Source organism: Amphiprion ocellaris, chromosome 13, assembly GCF_022539595.1.
Source record: "Amphiprion ocellaris isolate individual 3 ecotype Okinawa chromosome 13, ASM2253959v1, whole genome shotgun sequence".
Classification (NCBI taxonomy): Eukaryota; Metazoa; Chordata; class Actinopteri; family Pomacentridae; genus Amphiprion; species Amphiprion ocellaris.
Genome location: NC_072778.1, coordinates 34,796,165 through 34,813,888, shown reverse-complemented (window position 1 = coordinate 34,813,888; position 17,724 = coordinate 34,796,165). Strand labels below are relative to the sequence as shown.

General features: G+C 42.6%; 1 protein-coding gene across 1 annotated transcript; it reads left to right on the top strand.

Moving 5' to 3' along the window:
• Positions 1-1,366: 1,366 nt before the first annotated feature.
• On the top strand, positions 1,367-17,480 carry LOC111577692 (mucin-2). The gene is made up of 4 exons (XM_023284081.3): positions 1,367-1,523; positions 4,894-6,122; positions 10,405-12,455; positions 14,358-17,480. Exons 2-4 carry the CDS (start codon positions 5,960-5,962, stop codon positions 15,678-15,680), a joined length of 3,537 nt encoding a protein of 1,178 aa, XP_023139849.2. The 5' UTR covers positions 1,367-1,523; positions 4,894-5,959; the 3' UTR covers positions 15,681-17,480.
• The last annotated feature ends 244 nt before the right edge of the window (positions 17,481-17,724 follow it).

The window sequence follows — 17,724 nt, the reverse complement described above, 5'->3', positions numbered from 1 at the left end:
GATCTCACACATATAAACATGTCAGGAGAGGCTGGGTCAAAGGAGAGAGCACAACGGAACGGCGATGAAGAAGAGGGGAAAAATGAGAATGAGCTTCCTAAAGTTCGGATTGTAAAGAAAAGAAAAATCAATCTGGGGTGGCAGATCTGCCAGCAAAATGATCTAAAAATACAGAGAAGGAGGACGGAGGCAGGAGGGAAGGAGGTGTTGAAGGAGGAGAAGTGGCAGCACTGAGACGTTACTGAAAGTAGCCTTGGGGTGATGGATTGTCTGGGCCGCCTGACAGGATCGTCCATCAGGTGAGGAAAAGGTGGTGAAAAGTAAAGTTCAGACAAACATGTCACACCAGAATCACCAGCAAAGACACCTTCAGAATCACAAAAGATGTTGGAGCAATTTTATAGTTCAAACTGATCTGGGGAAACTCTGTGTGACCTGTTGTTTTTTTTTTATAAGAGTGGTGAACCACAAAGAGAATAACTGCAACGTTAAATAAAGTTAGTTTGTCTGATGGCTGAAGGATGATTAAGATGTCTCTCCTAAAGCCTGGCAGCTGTTCAAGATACATTTTTCCAGCATATGACTCAGGCATGCAGGCCCCACTGTGCATCCACAACCAGCCACTGAGAGCTTTCAGGTTTCAATACTAAAGATGTTAAATATTAGAGAAAGGAATCCAAATATCCCTAAGATCTATAAATCTAAATATCTAATCATCTTAGGCCCCAGACACTAGAGTGAAGCAGATGTTACTGACATTTTATGGCACCTGTGGGATCTTTTGAGTGTCACTCTTAGAGATATTAGTGAAGACTATGATATTAAGATGAGCATCCCTGCAGGAAAGCTTCTACTGTACTTCAAATGCTCTTGAGTTACCATCCTGAGCAGCCTGCACACATACTAAAAAGCTATGTAGGGTCTTGATATGTAATGCTTCTCAAGAGGAAATCATTCTCTATCTTCAGCTTTATTAATCCAAAACACTGGAGACCTGCACCAACAAATTTTGCAAGTTTAGCAGGAACCTGGTGTTACATTTTTCTCAAATAGTTTCCTCTCTTATTTGGATTTTTTCTGCCCAGTGGCGGGAAAATGGGTCAAGTAGCCGGGGAGAGAACAGAGTGGGGCCTCCACGTCCCTGTGTTGAATATGAAAATATATTATAGCATAATGTGTTCAGTATGCAAGCTTGAAGGAAACCATATGAAAAGATCCCAGACAAAGAGCCTTCTGTGTTCCAACTGACCCCCCTTCCCAACCCCATCCTTCGTCTGAGCGAGAGAGACGGTGAGAGGGAGGGAGGAAGAGAGAGAGAGAGAGGGGAGGTAAAAAGGGGGAGGTGTGTGTGCAGAGTTGTAGGAACTGAAAAGGGACAGTACACACCCTCTCTGCTTCACTCAGCCAGACCCACCGGAGTACAGGTGAGCAGCAAACAAGACAGGAGTCGTGGGATCCCATGTGCCGCTGCAAAACTCTGCAGATTCTTGTCACCTGCAGAGCGTTAGGCTTATCTTTACGGGGTAAGACACAATCTTTGTTTTGCAAAAGAGAAAGAGAGCGAATGGGGATGCAATGAGCAGCAGAGGAGGGAAACTTTGAAAGTCTTTTGTTCGAGCAGATGACAAACATCTGCGGCTGCTGTTTTTCCCTCGGTGCAGGCTGCAGGCTCACAGAAGAGTTTTTCTTTTTTCCATTTTTTTTCTTTCTTTTTTGCTTGACTGCATTAACACTGTGGTCACTGATATCCAGGCCCATTGTCCTAACTGTGTGGAGCCTGCTGTGTAGCCAGGTTGTAGACTTGTTGTGCACTGTGTAACATTAGAAGGTGTATCCAATTAAAGTCCTGGCTGGAGACTGTATTGACTTACATATATAAGTAATTGCTTCCTGTTAACACAACAGGTGAGACCCATTAACTGCTTTACAGGGAAGCAATGGGGGCTTTGTTCTGTATATGTTAGTAAATGATACCCTTTTACTTTTGCCATGACAGAAGATGCTTTGAAACTGCTTTGTAAAATGTCTTCCGGTGCCAAAAAATCAATCCTGTTGTACAAATAATCCCTGCAGTATTGACAATACTTTTTACATTTTTAAAAAAGTGCCTGTGCTCTTTGTCTTTGATGTGTAACAGTTTTCAGATTATGACTCTGATTGTTTCGGAAGGTTCATCCCTCTTGGCGCAGGATCATACACACCTACTTCTAGTATTTATCTCTGCCTCTTGAAGTTCTCTACCTGTGACTAAGAGAGCAGGATGAGCTGCACACGAGGCAGACACTTCATTACGAGGTTTTACACTGCATGATTTATGAGTGCACTCACAGAAATCCCTTTAAAAAAGCAAAGACAAACAGGGGGAGACATTTGTGAGTCTCATTGGAGACGGTGCCTCATGGTGTTTTAGATGTCACTCATCGGCCCACACAAGCTGAGGCATGTCAACTATCACAGCCTCCTGAGGAATTATGAAGCAGGAATGCCCATTTTTGGAGCACTACTCCAAATGATTTTGTAGGGGCAGCAAAGGGCCTTTGAATGGCTCTTTGTCTGAGCAGGGAGCAAAGGACCCTGCTGAAGCCTTTAGCATTTGCAGCTGAATGATTAGTGCATGCCAAACTGTAGAGAATCCAGGCAAAAAAAAAAGACAAAAGATAGCAGACACACAGCACCTCTGCCCCCGAAGGGATTCAATCATAAAGGCTCTCCAGTCAATGTCATGACCAGATGCCTCATTATGAGCTCAGTAACTGATACACCTTTGAGTCCTTACAGTAGGTGGAATGCACGCTCACCCGACATCCACACATCTCACTCACCTCAACACATGTGCGCCCAGGGCAACTGATGTTGTACAGATGTCATACCTGAGGTGAAAACACATGCAGAATATGAGTAATTAGGTGGCTGACATGCTTTCTACAAGCTGTCTGTTGATGCAGATGTGTAATAAATGTACAATGCAATGGCCATGAGGGACAAATGAATGATTACAGTTTGTAAGGCTGCCAAAGTAATTTCTTTCGTGCGTCATCAGCATGCGAGACATGTTGCAGAGAGACTTTGACCATGTACAGGGACTCTAAGGTGACCCAGGGGCCAAATTGTGAATTAGACCCTTGATTGTTATCAAGGTTAAAGAGTGGCACTGGAAAACTAGAGGCCAAGTGTAAAATACTTTATGTACTCCAAGGCGACTGGAGACAGGGTGTTGATGGAAATGACATCAGACCATCAAGTTTGGCAAGTAGATAAGAGTTGGAGTGAAGCTGATATCACAAGTTAGTTTGGAAGAAATACAACACCCAAGCTGCACATTAACAAGCTGGGACAGAAAAAAAGAAGATAAAAACTTGTGGCAGATGCAGATTTGAACACTCCATATGTTGGTGTTTTGTTTTCTGACCCAGAGTCAAATCTGCATCTCCACTGGTGTCAGTTTTGAGTATTCTACATCTGTTCCGTGTCTGGCGCTTAATAAATATTTGCAGATCGGATCAAAGATGGAAATCAAACCATATTTTAATCAATCTGCTACAGCGGCGTTAGGACACGTCCTCAACAAGTGTTCACCTCTGTTCCCACTGATTACAGTAAAGAGGAAATTTTGGCACAACAGAGACAACTGTGAATGAAGAAAATATCATAAAAACCACTGTGGCAAAATGACACGGTGAAGACAAACCTATAAAAGCCGATGTCAGTTTCCAAATGAGACGGATCCAAACCCGGATCGCACATCTGGGGGAATCAAAGAACTATTGTCAGAGTGTCTAAACAATACTAGCCTTCTCTTTGTGTGCAGGATTTTAACCTTTTGTTGGTGCTGAGTTTTGTTTGGGCTGATTGTGTTCAGGGACCAATGAGAAAGTCCTCTTACATGTTGTCATGACTCAGCTGTTGGTTCATCGAGTGTCTCTTCAAGGGATGCAGCTGGCGCTTGCACACCTGAGGAAAAGATGAATGTGAGCGTGGTTTCTATGCCTTTGAGGAATGTCTGAAAAGGCATTTGAAAATAATGATTATGTGTGTAGTTCTCCCACCGCTCAGTGTTTTAGTGGTGACTCACAAGTAAAAACAAATGCAACTTCAGCTTCAATGACAGACAAGTCTGATCAAGGATGAGGAAGTGCAAACACCGGTTTATCATTACAGACTTTGCCAGTGGCTCTTATTGACTTTGAAGAGGGAACATGACACTCTTAATCTAATGAAATACTTTGCGGGATAAGAGGGCGGTCACTGTAGGACATTCATGTTTGTCTCTTCCTTCATGGAAATCTCTCAATCTCTCTTCTGAACATACTGTAATACATCACAGACAGATAAACAGAAATCTTTTGGCAGGTTTCAAACAGATTTCCAACACTCAAACCTTCCTCACTTCACTGGAGACAACGCTGAGTTTATCAGAGTTTTATAAAAACTTCTCATTTCCTTCTCCACCCTTTCAGACTACAGTTCAAAGTGAGAAGTCTGATCTGTATCTTTGTCTCAAAAATGGACATAAGTTGAGATTTATGTTTCCTGGAAGTAAACTGGTGTTCATCCAAAGTGTTAGATGAGCAGGGGAAGAGTATATTAAAACATTCTTCAGGCCACATTCTCAAAACTCTATAAAAACAGCAGACTCTCTGTCGACATAAAAGGTCAGGCCTTTTGTACTACTTTCTTGAAACCATCACAGATAATACTTTAAACCCTGCACAAAGCAGTGGGTTCAAAATCCATTACTCAAAGAGCAATGATGGAGAAGTTACAGGCAGATGGAACATCTTGCTTTTGTCTTTGTAAATGTCAAATTTGCATAACACAATTAAATGAAAGTTCATTCAAACGCTTTTGACTTTTACATAATTGCATTGTAACCTGTGTTTCTTTGTTTTGCAGGTTTTCCTGGGGAGTGAGCGAACATGGAGAGTGATTAAAGTGCAGGCACCAGCAGATCAAGCAGTTTTTTCAACTGACTGTTTGAACAAACACAACTCACTCATCAAATCATTTTCTACATGGATCAGAAGTGAAGCTGTTGACCACAGTATTACTTAATTCATGAAGACTCCATTGCTGTATCGTGCTGATGCATTTCAGTATTATTCAAGGTTACCACTAAAAGAAATAAAAACTTTCCCTCGCCGTCGCAGTTTCCTGAAAAAAACAGAAGAAAGGAATCAATTATCCTGCTTTCAGAGACCGTATCTGGCTTTAATGTATGAGAAATAACACAGGACCTTGGGATAAAGGAACTCTAATTGAATGCTTTTGAACACTGAATACAAACCAGTCGCTGGAATGACCTTTCCAGAGTGAAATGTTATTCCACACATGCATGTAACAGCGGGAAGCTACCATATACACACAGTAAACCTTCACGTCACCATAGAGTTATGATCTCCAAGATAAAGGGCAGATCCTTTTCTCTGAAAGAAAAGTAATCTGCGGGCAGGAGGTTGGGATGCAGACAGAAAGCATGTTTTGGTGACCAAAATAGAAGAGGAGGAAGAGCAACATCTGGGAAAGAAAGAAATATTAGAGAGATGTGCTTAGAAAAAACTGGATTATTTCTCAGCACTCTATGCCAGATTTTCAACAGAGCACAACAAACTTGTGCAATTTTCGTGGCGTTTGTCCATGGGAACTCATCCAAGAAACATTGGAGCTGACCCTCCTGGGAGGTCCTGCTAGACAGAGAGCAACATTTCAGGAAGACCAAAGCAAGAGCACACTTCTTCCGTCAAAATTTCAACCGACTACAGGACAACATTTGGAAGTATTATTGCTGAAAAGGAGCCACGACCGGAAGCAGCAACCTGGAAAGCAGAGCTACGACTTTTCAATTTTTGTGTTTTCTTTTAAGCTTATTCACTGTCTGCCAGTAAGGAATAAAACTTCAGTCTTTCAACCGGACTGACAGCTTCATCTTCGCAGGACAGACTGAGACATTTTGTGAGCAGCAATGGAGAAGGGACACATGTCTGTCAGGAGAGGGGTGAGCTGGAGTCCTGGAGGATTGAGAAAACCTCTCCAGCTCACGGAAGACGTGCACAACCCTGAGACAGACTACAATGCATCATGGGAAAAGACAGGACTCAACAAAGAACATATGAGCCGGAAAACAAGTAAGTGTTTGTTTATTTGGCATTTTTGCTCCTTATTTGGGATGTTTGAGCTGCAGCAAGGAAGTGTTTTGGTGCTTCGTGACACAGATTTGCGGCTGGAATACATTTCCAGAGGCTTGTTTGCTGTACGTTGCTGTGCTGCTACAGTGTGGCTACAGTATATCATTATAGCAGAGAAATCTATTGCTGAGAAGGGCAGACAGCACATAGAGAAAACAGGCAATCCAGACTCATCAGTGCAACCTGACACAGTGACAATGCTCCCTGAAACATCTGTTTCCATGCCATAAAAATACAGTCTGCCGAAGCAGCAGTGGAAATGCAATCATGCATCACTGCTAAGGGGCTGTCTTAATATACAACACAGCCGCTGACTATGACTAACTTGTGGGAAAAGCTGTTTGGAAACTTTTTTTAGGCTCTTCTTTTTTACTTTCACAGATGTCAGCTCCCAAGAACGTACAAAAAAGAGTTCACACATCATAATAACACCAAAACTGTTGTTAAATTACAATGTGGAAAACACTAAAACAGTGCTGGACGGTTTAACTACCTCTGGGTGGCGACAAGTCAGTCAGATGCACTATTCAAAGCAAGTAAAAACACATTGTGCATTGTAATAGAAAGGTCATGTCCACCCAATAATTGTACCTGATAAAGATCTACAGCCTCTGTACTTCCAACACCCTTCCCATCACTCATTACTCACTAATTAGTTTCCTCAAATGGAACACAGATCACCTAAAACAACACCAGGGCTCTGACTGGGGTCGACTACTCCTCGGCTGAGACATTTCGTAAAAGTAACAATATAAGCAGCAGAGCTTGGTTTCCACCTCTGTTGCGGGGCTTTTATTTCTCCCATGGGATCCACCGAGAGCTGAGGTCACATTCAGTCTGGTGAGATCCCAGGACCTCTGTTAATCCTTGTCTTTCCAAACCGCTTCACACATCACCCACGGGGGCCGGTGCTGTCATCCTGCTCACCCCGCAGCCATCACCCGGAGAGAGATAACATCCGACAGGATAATCTGACCTTTGATACACAAATGCAGGGCTGGCCCCCTGACTTAAATCCTGCTGCTGAGGAGGAGTTTTCCTGTCTGCTCTCACCCACGCAGGGTTGAGGGGAGGGACGCAGGGCAGAAAGATGAGGCAGAGAAAGGAGGTGGTAGAGAAAATGATGTAGAGGCTCTTGCATCAGCGTAGAAGATGGAGTTTATGCCTCTGCTAGAGGACAGGAAATTCCTCTCTTGCTCTTACAGGCTGGAGCTCAGGGCCCAGAGAGTTCAAAAAGGGCAGACACTTGGTTGGAGAGAGTGCACAATAAACACACATGGCGATATCCCAGCTGACATGCAGGGCAGCAGGGGTCAGGTGCTCAAGCTCTGGAGTCTCAGTGGTCTAATCCATATAAACATAAGCTGGAGTATCTCTGGGTTACACTTCAAAGGATGTAGCAAGGGTCAAATGCCTCCCTGCCATCGTAAGACATTAGACAGAGATAAGCTGCTCAATACTTACCATTGATTGGACACCACTCCAGAACTGTCAAAACAAAGTGTAGTCTCTTTACAGCTGCTGCTGCTGCATCAATACTTTCTCAAGAGCAGCACTGAGCTTTTGTTCTCAGAGGCATATCTCAGTTTTTATAATTAGTCAAAAGCCTGTGGAGGTTGTGAGAGCAGATTTTTTATTTATTTTTTTTTAAAAAGTGAAAGAAAGCTGGAGGCTGACTGACAGACAGCACAGCCTCCAGCTACAGACCCCCTCCCTCCCTGTTCGTCTGTGTGCTGGACTGTGCAGGAAAAGAAATCTGATCCTGCGTCTCACTCTAGAAAGGGGGTGTGAAGCTATCAGACGCAGTTAAATTGAAACCTCTGGTGGAAGTACAACAAAACAGCGGAGCTCTGAGTTTTGACACGAAAAGAGGTAAGGGACCAGGCAGTAAAATGGATCCAGGGAGATGAGCAAACTTTCAGAAAACTTGAGAACTGATGTTTTATCGTCTGGAATTATAACTGAGAAGCAACTTGTGCTTTTCAACTTTGTTAAGAAATATGACTTAGTGGCACTGTGTTGTTTTTGTAACAGAAGAAGTGACACTGTAACTTTAAATTCATAGCAGATTTATTCCCAATTCCTGGTTGATGATTACCATCTTCATGTAATATAACATTTAACAATTTACTGTTTTCTATGAATTACTAGAAAATTAACTGAAAACTTTATGATATGATGATAATAAGTGAAAAAAAAAATCCAATCAAATGTCCACATTCAACAAGTATCACTTCTGCTTCGGTGATGGGATTTGCACCTGCATGTTATTTGATAACTAATCTGGCTCCAGCTCAGGTTAAATGTTTGTGGTGAGGACATTTCATTTCAAGCTCCACTGCTCTGGTACATTCAGGTAGCATGAATTATTAACAGTAAATAGCTAATAAAAGTCTTCATTTGGGACCGGTGGTGGTGCTTCCACCCATATTGACAACATTGATAAAAAGCACTGACTGTGCAGTAAGTACCTGTGTGATAGGTTGGTTCATTTTTCTGCTCCAGTCTATAAAAGAAGGTGATTTATGCCCATGCCAATAGTGGTGCTTGTTTAAAGGGCTGTGGGATAATGCTTTTATCCTTGTTATACTGCCACAAATATGTGATGTGGCTCATATATCTCTGTTGGGTGTCAGGTTGAGTGATATGACATGTTGATGCATTTCTTTGCAGATAACCAGTGCCATCAACAAAGGCTGTAACACTGTTTATGAAAATATACTACACATTTTAAATAAAAATTGGCTCCAGAATGCATGTTTTATACATATAAACAAAAAGATACAGAAGAGATGTCGTGCTCTTGAACTTCAGCTGCATGTATGTAAAAGGAACTCAATGGTACCTCACAAAGAGTTAATTCAATTACTGTGAAGGCAGACTTAGAAGTCCGTAAAATCAATGACAGATGCATATTATTCCTTCTTGCTGGGGGAATGATTATGTTAGCTTTACATTCCGTGCCAGGAAAAACTGCATGCACAATCAGCTCTACAGGACAGCTTTACAAGTGACTGATTTACACATAATTATTGTGATTGGCACATGATTACATCAAATAATGTAGCTGTCTGGATCCATCACCTTCTGAAATGAATATAGAGTCAGGGCTATGCCAGCTGTCTGAGAAAAATCCTACAGAGACATTAACTATCTTCCATCAGTCAGAGTAGCACGAATTAGATGAATAATCTACCAGATGCGTCACCATAACAACTTATTTTCCTCGAAAATGTCCATCAAAGACTCTCTGACTGCAGGATTTTATTTAGTAAAAAAAAAAAAAAAAAAAAAAAAGGCAAAGAGGCTGGTTTGATTTTCCTCTTTTGAACTTTGAAGTATGATGTAGTTGCTATATTTAAGATGGGAACACTTGATTGTATAGTGTGTTTATAGTCAGCAGTGAAAAAATTTCGCTTTTGGAAACTGTAGATTGTAAAAAATGGTCTATTAAGGGTTTGAGCTTCAGTATTGTACAAAGTAACTACAGAGAGAAACCAAAGGCATGCTGGAAGCACAGGCAGGGAGTTTTCTCAGTGGTGGAGGAATGCTCAGGGAGGGACTACTGCAGATGGCAGAGGAAATAGCTCTGTTGCCTGGAAGGGAGCTCTTAAGCTCAGAAAACAAACTATCAGTTTTACCATAGACATGTTTCATCTCATAATTTCAAAGTAATCTGCAAACCTGCAGAATCAGTGTAATACACAGACTGACAGAGTTTCTTTTCAGTCTGTAGCAGACATTGACTCAGATCTTTTAATTAACTTTTCACAACAAGCTGTGTCTCTTTATTAACATGTTTATTTCAGATGTTTCTCCGCCTATGTCTGTTAGCTCATTGTCTAACTCTTTGGTCTGCTGAGTCAAATGTCCACAAAGCCTTATTTTTCTCGCTAGATTGGTTGGAATAAGAAGTACTGCAAAGAAGAATCAAAACCATATGGTGCACAAACAATTATGTGGCTTTTAAAGTGAATATTCAATCCCAGACTTGTTAAAAATTTGTCCTTACTGGTTCTCCTTACTTGTACATAAAAGCGGTTTGGTAAGCTTTAATTAGATGTTGAGGGAGTTGTCTTTCTAAAGAAGCACGTTGTTGAATCTACCAAAGTTTGAGCCCCTTTTATAATTCATCAGACATCTCAGTGAGATGAAAAGACAAACTCCACTGTTGCTCTCATTAAACTGTCTGTCCCCTGTCTCCCTGTCTGTTTCAATTCAGATCTGACCAGGAGTGCCAGTTTATCAGAGAAAGAGCTTAAGGAGGCTCGTGTCAGGAGTCAGATCATCGCCGCTCAGCTCACCATCCCTTCCAACTCAAGCTCCAGAGGCGTGCAGCTCTTCAACCGCCGCAAGCAGAGAGTCAATGCCTTCACGCTTCAAAGCTGTGGAAAGGGATCAGAGGAAGATAAAGCTGAGGATGTGAACAGCAACGCCTTGTCCAACAAACTAACATGGGCAGAGAAGAGCAGTGAGGAAAAGGACAGAGACTTGAACTTTAAGAATAGTGCTACCAAGCCACTCTTCTCAAGGGTACATACAGTAGATGACATCATGGATGCACCAGGTAGAGATTTCCACAAAGAGGAAGATGTGGAGGGCAATGTGATCCAGGAGAGACATTTCCTCCCTGTCAGGGAAGAGCAGGAGGAAGAGATAAGAGATGAAATCCACGAGGAGCTAGCGGACAATGTCAAGCATGAGACTCCCCCAGGAGGTAATCATGCTGATCCAGTTGTGATGGGACATGCTGAAGGGGAAGCAGAGATAAATGTGAGCCACACAGGGCCAGTTCCCGCTGCACAGTTTCTTAATGGCTTTCACAGTACCTCTGGACCTGAGAGAGCATCTTTAGCCACATCCAAGCAGTCGGCCACCATCATCAACAGAACTGCCAGACCCTTTTTCTCACCACCAACAGTGCGATCTCCAGAGGCAGGCAGCCCTGTCATGGACATCCCCCCTCCTCCTTCATACTCCACTCCTCCTCTACCTGCTTTCACTGTCCCCCAACCAATCGTGGCCTCACCTCCACCTCCGCCTCCCTCATATCCTACACCTCCTCTACCAGCATTCACAAACCAACCCCCTCAGACCTACTACTCCAATCCACCTCCGATGTCTCCTGTCATGTCCCCTTCCTCTCCTCCACCACCACATTTCCCTAGTTCTCAGTACCCACCTATGCCACAATATGGTCCTCCCACAGCCCCAAAGCCCTCCATCTATATTGCTCCTACTACTGGAGAGAGAAAAGCCGTAGCACCAATAAAAACAGGGGTACTGGAGGAGAGTGCTGCCAGGAGGGCAAATAAAAAGTCAATGTTCACATTTAAAGAAAAGCCCGTCGTAGCTCCAAACCCTGAGCTGCTCTCTCTGGTGCAGGGGGCAGATGAAAGGAAGAAACATGGACTCAGGTCTGTGCCTGAGCCACAATCTGAAGAAGAGCTACTGGCTCTGGGTGCAGAGGCATCCAACTTTCTTGCCAAGGAAGAGGTCAAGGCAGAAGGAGCAAGAGCTCCAGAGTGGGCTTCTTCTCTGAAGAGCTCGAGGACCCGACCAAGGGCAGAGCGCCGGCCAGAGCAGACCCTCACCAATGTGTCAGGAAAAGGGGCTGAGCTGTTTGCCAAGCGTCAGTCCAGGATGGAAAAATATGTTGTTGAGAATCAGAATCCGGGACAAATTAGGTCTCCTTCTCCCACAATGTCTCTGCCACCATCCTGGGTCTATCCATCAAACATGCCTGGTAGGGTCAAGGCCATTGCCAAAAACTCTGACATCAGTGCTCAGCTTTCACAGAATCTAAAAGCCCAACAAACAGTCAAACAAAAACCAAGGCCAAAAGCTGTAGTACCAGAGCCAGTTCCAGAGCCGCCTCCTTTAGAGAACGGATGCTCCAAGATTGAGATGGACTTGTCGAGGCACCGCCCATACCAGCTTAACTCTTCCCTTTTCATCCTTAATCCGATCAAGGACCCCATTAGTACACTTCCCAGAGGAGCACCACAGGCCAAGAACCTAATGGGCTCCCAAACTTTCTCCAGACAGACTTCCTTACCTACCAGCCCACCCTCTCGCTTCCAGTGCATGTCTCCTCAGTTGCCTCTCAGTCCCACTGGAGGAACAGAGTATCCATCCAGTCCAATCCCTGGACATCCAAGGATCAGTTCTTCAGTGTCGGCCCTTTCCCCAGAGAGCGTGTCCTCTCCTCGGTCAGGAGTACAAGCACCGAGACCCACATTTTCTGCCAAGAAGGCAGGGATTGCCCCACAGGTGTGGAGACCCTCTCTGTACCATTTTTAGAAAGCTTGTTTACATCAGAGGAATTTTGTAGAGATGAAACACGTGGCGATAAAACTCAAACAGATTTTAGTTGGGCTAAAAGTTAAATTTTTCTGCACTTTTTGTTTTAACTTGGGCCTTCTTTTTCTTATTTTCTTGTGCCTCTTTGTCTCTTACATTGTAGATATTTAAAACAGCAAAATTTAGAAATGCTGTATTCTCGAACATTAAGCAGAAGATAGATTATCTAGTAGTTTTAGCTAGGGCCAGACTTCATTTGCATCTTAGAAGATTTATTAAGGGAATGTATTTTACTGTTCAGAGAATATACAACTATTTTCCCAGTAATTCAGTAATCATCCATAGAAAATGAAAAACTGTGCCTTGGTGTAATCAAAATCAGATGCCATTCCCAAAGCCGCTAAGCACATCAGCACTCTAAAACATCCATTTTCAGTACATTTTTAAAACATGATGAGTACCAACCTCACACTTTTTCCACTGGGCACCAGGGTGGTGCTGCTTCACAAAGCACTTTAACAGATGGTCTAGCATCTGCTTTATGATCTACGATTTGCAATTTAATGCTGCTCACTGACGGGAAAGTTGCAGCAAGAGAACTCCTTTTATGTCTTTATGTCTTCAGGGTAATTTACTCTGCTTTGCAGCATGTTCTACCTAAATATACAGTGTGTTTGGATTCTTTGGTCTCAAATCTGCTGGTTGCATACAAATTTGTATTATGGACCTACATCTGCATTGTTTTCCTAACTGTCAGTCCCTGTTGTTTCACACTGCAAGGCCTGTGTCTGTTTCTTTTCAGAAATCTTGACTCCTTCTCTTTTCTGCTGTTATCGTATCTTGTTTTGTGTAAGACTGAATCTTTCCTTTCCTGATTAAAGCTTTATGCTAACACTCTGCAATGACCTTTTTCTCCTTTTTCTTGTTTTCTGACTCCGCGGGCCTCTTTTAGCCATTAATTTAATTCTTTAGTGTTTGCTATTTCATATTCCTGCCTTTCATGCAATCACTGTGAACACTTAAAAATGCTTATAAATTATATGCCTCCATCAAGTACACAGATAATTTGCAACAGGAGGCAGATCTAATTTGGAACAGAGTATGTGAAATGTCAAGTTGTGAAATAATTATTTAAACTTTCCTTTACAAGAAATTTCACAGTTACAGAAGAATTTTAGGTTTGTGTGGTCATGTTATGACCTGAACTTTGGCCCTGTTGGTCTTGAGGGGCTCAGCCATTTAGACAATCTTATCACCCTTGATAAGGGCCTTGTTTCTTGCAAAGAAACTCTGAACTTTTGAAATATGTCTATCAACATTCATCTTAAGACTATACGAGTTCCTATGAGTTCACCTTGCAACACTACAGACTGTTCTCATATCTTTATTTCAAGCAGGGATAGTTAGTTCTTAATTAGTATAGGCATAAGATGGAATGCAGCCCTCGCTTCAGTCAAGTAATTTCATATCCCTGCGAAGGTTAACCACCTCAGGAAGGCCACATGACAGTAACCTGAGAGAGACACTACAGACTGGGCCTGTGTGTTCTGGTAGCCAGGCTTACTGAAGGAACACACAGAGGAGAAGGGAACACACAGAGATGACCTGAATGCTATGAGGGCCACACTATTTTATCAAACCAGACTTACTTATTAGAATTGTTGAATTGTTCCTATGAATTTGCTTGGCAAAGTTTCACAACAAAATGTGTTATCTTATGAACAAAACATTCTGTCATGGTCAAATTGAAACTTTATGTTAGGATTTATTTATTCTAAAGTTTTGTAGGAGGTATATGAATGTATGTGTTGTGTTTTTGCATGTGTGTATGCATCCAAGAATTAAAAAAAACTATTTTTCATGGTTCAACAGACACCAACGCAGTATTCACCTGCTGAAATTCCCAATGAGACATCAACACCAACCAGGACCCCCACCCTCGCCAGACGTTTTAGCAGCCCAGCAGGCCCATCCACAGGAACCTGGACATCCAGCCGCCAATCCAGCCACCCTTCCACCACCATGTCAAGCTCCATCCGATCAGTCACTTCTCCTGTATCTTCTCCAAGTAGTACCAGATGCCAGTCCCCTATGGCTGGTCAAAATATCCAGTTTTCCACTGTAACCTCCGCCTCCATATCCAGACCCGCTCAAACAGCTGCAGCTACCTCTCCATGTTCTCCTCCATGGGGTTCAAGAAGTCAATCCCCAATGGTTGGCCAGTCCTCCACCATTTCCTCCACTTCTGCTTTTAGACCTTCCCAAACTTCTAAAACTTCCTCTCCTCTTTCTCCTCCTTGGGGTGTAAGAAGCCAGTCCCCAGTGGTGACCCAGAATAACAAGTCCTCCACTTCTGCCTCCTTTTCTACATCCAGACCCTCCCGCACATCTACAACCACGTCCCCATGCTCTCCTCCTTGGGGATCAAGATGCCAGTCCCCAGTGGTGAGCCACAAAACTCAGTCTTCCACCCTTTCTTCCATTCCCACATCCCTACCATCCCAAACTTCTACAGCTACTTCTCCTCCTTGGGGATCAAGATGTCAATCTCCATTGGTGAGCCAAAATACCCGGTCCTCCAGTGCCTTTATTTCCACATCCAGGCCTTCCCAAACATCTATAGCCACATCTCCTGTCTCTCCTCCATGGGGTTCACGTTCCCAGTCTCCCGCCCCCTTTCAAACCAGTTTGTCCTTCCCTGCCACCAAACCTCTGTACACATCCTCTGTCACCTCTCCTGTTCCCCAACCTAAGGACAGTCGCTGCATGTCCCCCATTGTTAATAACCTAGACTCCAAAGCCAACCATCGCCTCCTAGCCAAGAACATCATCAATGCAGCCAAACGTAAAAACAGCCCCTCCCCTGGTGCACTTAGTGGCCACAACCTCCCCATCTCCCCTCTGGGAAATTCCCACCATGGCTATGACTGTCACAAACCACCCATCAGCCCATTCCAGTCACGGGCTCTGGGCTCCCAGTCCCCGACTTTCACCAGCCCTGCTCCCACTCCAACTCAGAGAATCTGCTCACCTGTGAGGCTCTATAACACTCGCTCCCTAACTGACTCTGATGCCTCTGTGGAGTCTGAGGATTCGGGCCTTCGGTCACCCGGCCTGCACTCCTACAACACCTGCCCCCGTGGTTGGGGAGGTAGCCTGAGGGTGAAGAGAAGCACCGTCTCCACTGACCTGTGAGGGTGTCACTGACTGTTAATTAAAGCATTAATTCAGTTTCATGAACTTTTGTGGCATTGGATCGCTCAGTAAAAGACCTTCTGATGAATTTCATCAGACTAATATTACACAAGTTACATTTTTGTGCCTTTGATTGCTGATTCTAGACAACGGTAAATATTGTATCAAGGTAGTTTTAGTATTTTACATAACTCGCATTCATAGTAAGGACTGACAAGAACAAGCTTTTTACATACTGCATTTTGCTGGCTTGTACGCTTCTTACATACCAAGAAAAGCAAAGACTCGAAATAACCAAAGATATTTGAATTCATTTTAAATAAATATTATACTTTTTACACTTTCTTCACCACAAACATACCTTCACAATCACTATTACAGTTAAATGTTGTTCAGTGAAGTATCACTGAATGTTATTAATTAATTTTTATATTTGCTGGTCAGATGCAAGTCAAAATGGGAAGATATTTTACCATTTTAGGGCATACAAGGGACACATGGAATATGTAAATATATAGCTCAATGGACTGTACAGTGCTTTGGCTTATTGTATTGTGTTAGTAAGGGATCAAATGCAACTACACAGTGAATTCAGTACTCATCACACAAACACAGTGGTAGATAGGACACATGCTATTCATGTTATCACGAAAGGTAAAAGTATTTGCCACAGTTTAACCAATGTAGATTAAATCATATGTATTATTATCTCAGTGCAATAATCATTTTACTGCAGTGTACATATGTTGCTCAAAATACTGAATTTGCTCAGATGAATGTAAGCTTTACAGACAGACTGACAAAGGATGACAGAAAAAAGGGAGTGTTGAAGGGGAAGAGTTAAGTGAAGGTGAAGTGGGGCATTGGCATACACGTTCCATCAAACACTGTTTCCATTTTTCAGGAGAAAGACGTCAAACTTGTTGTTGTGCATTTGTGGACCATGAATGGTCTTCTTTCATATCTTTCCAGACAAACTCATTCAAATGTGTTGTACAAAGTGTCTGTGTGGATGAGGTTGTTTGTCACACAAGTAAAGAAGGTGCAAGATGTTGTGGAAAAAAAGGCTGGAAGAATGTTGCATGTTGTAAATTGTCTGTTAGAAGAAGATCGGTGAAGTGATATGTGTTTCAAATACATACAAAACTCTAATGTACATTCTCTTTAACTTCTAAAGTTTCCTTTTATACTTGATTTGCACTTCTGCTCATTCCATTTCAATGGCTAAAACTGCATTGTTTAAAACTTGATTTGCTTAAACAGGTGTCATTCACATTTAATCTGTAAAATACATTGCCTACTGTAAAAAAACATTACATCAGCCCTGTGTAATGCAACATGTTCAAATGATGATGGCAATTAGCTGCAAATGTACGTGCTGCCAGAACTAGCACTCTGTTTGAAGTCAGGAACCATTTAAAACCATTCCCACCTTAGCCCAGTTCTGTTCCAGCACAACAGATCATCCCTTCGCTCCCTGACTCGCTGTCCAAAAGCATCAGCACATTTCTAAATATTTACTCAGTGCATCTGTTGAGTGACAGGGACTCCTGCTACATGGTGACCTGGTTCCTTCTGCAGGATTGCCAATATCACTGTCACGATTCGGTTTCGACCCGGGTTACTTCTGGACAGACTCAAACAGAGAAAAGAATCATTCCATTTTTGAGTTTGCAAGCAAGTGTTTCTGGTTCTGTGATTACATGCTGCCCTCATATCAATACAACTTATGTTGCATTTTGTAACTGTATGATTTTTGAATGAATCAATGCAAAATAAAAGATGACACACCAAATTGGATACCTTTCATTTGCCTATTGTTTTTCCTTCATAGTACCCTGCACAAGAAAATTATATAACTGAAAATAGTGGAAGTATACACTACCAGTCAAGAGTTTGGACACACCTTCTCATTTAATGGTTTTTCTTATTTTTAAGACTATTTACATTGTAGATTCTCACTGAAAGCATCAAAACTATGAATGAACACATATGGAATTATGCAGTAAACAAAAAAGTGTGAAATAAGTCAAAACATGTTTTG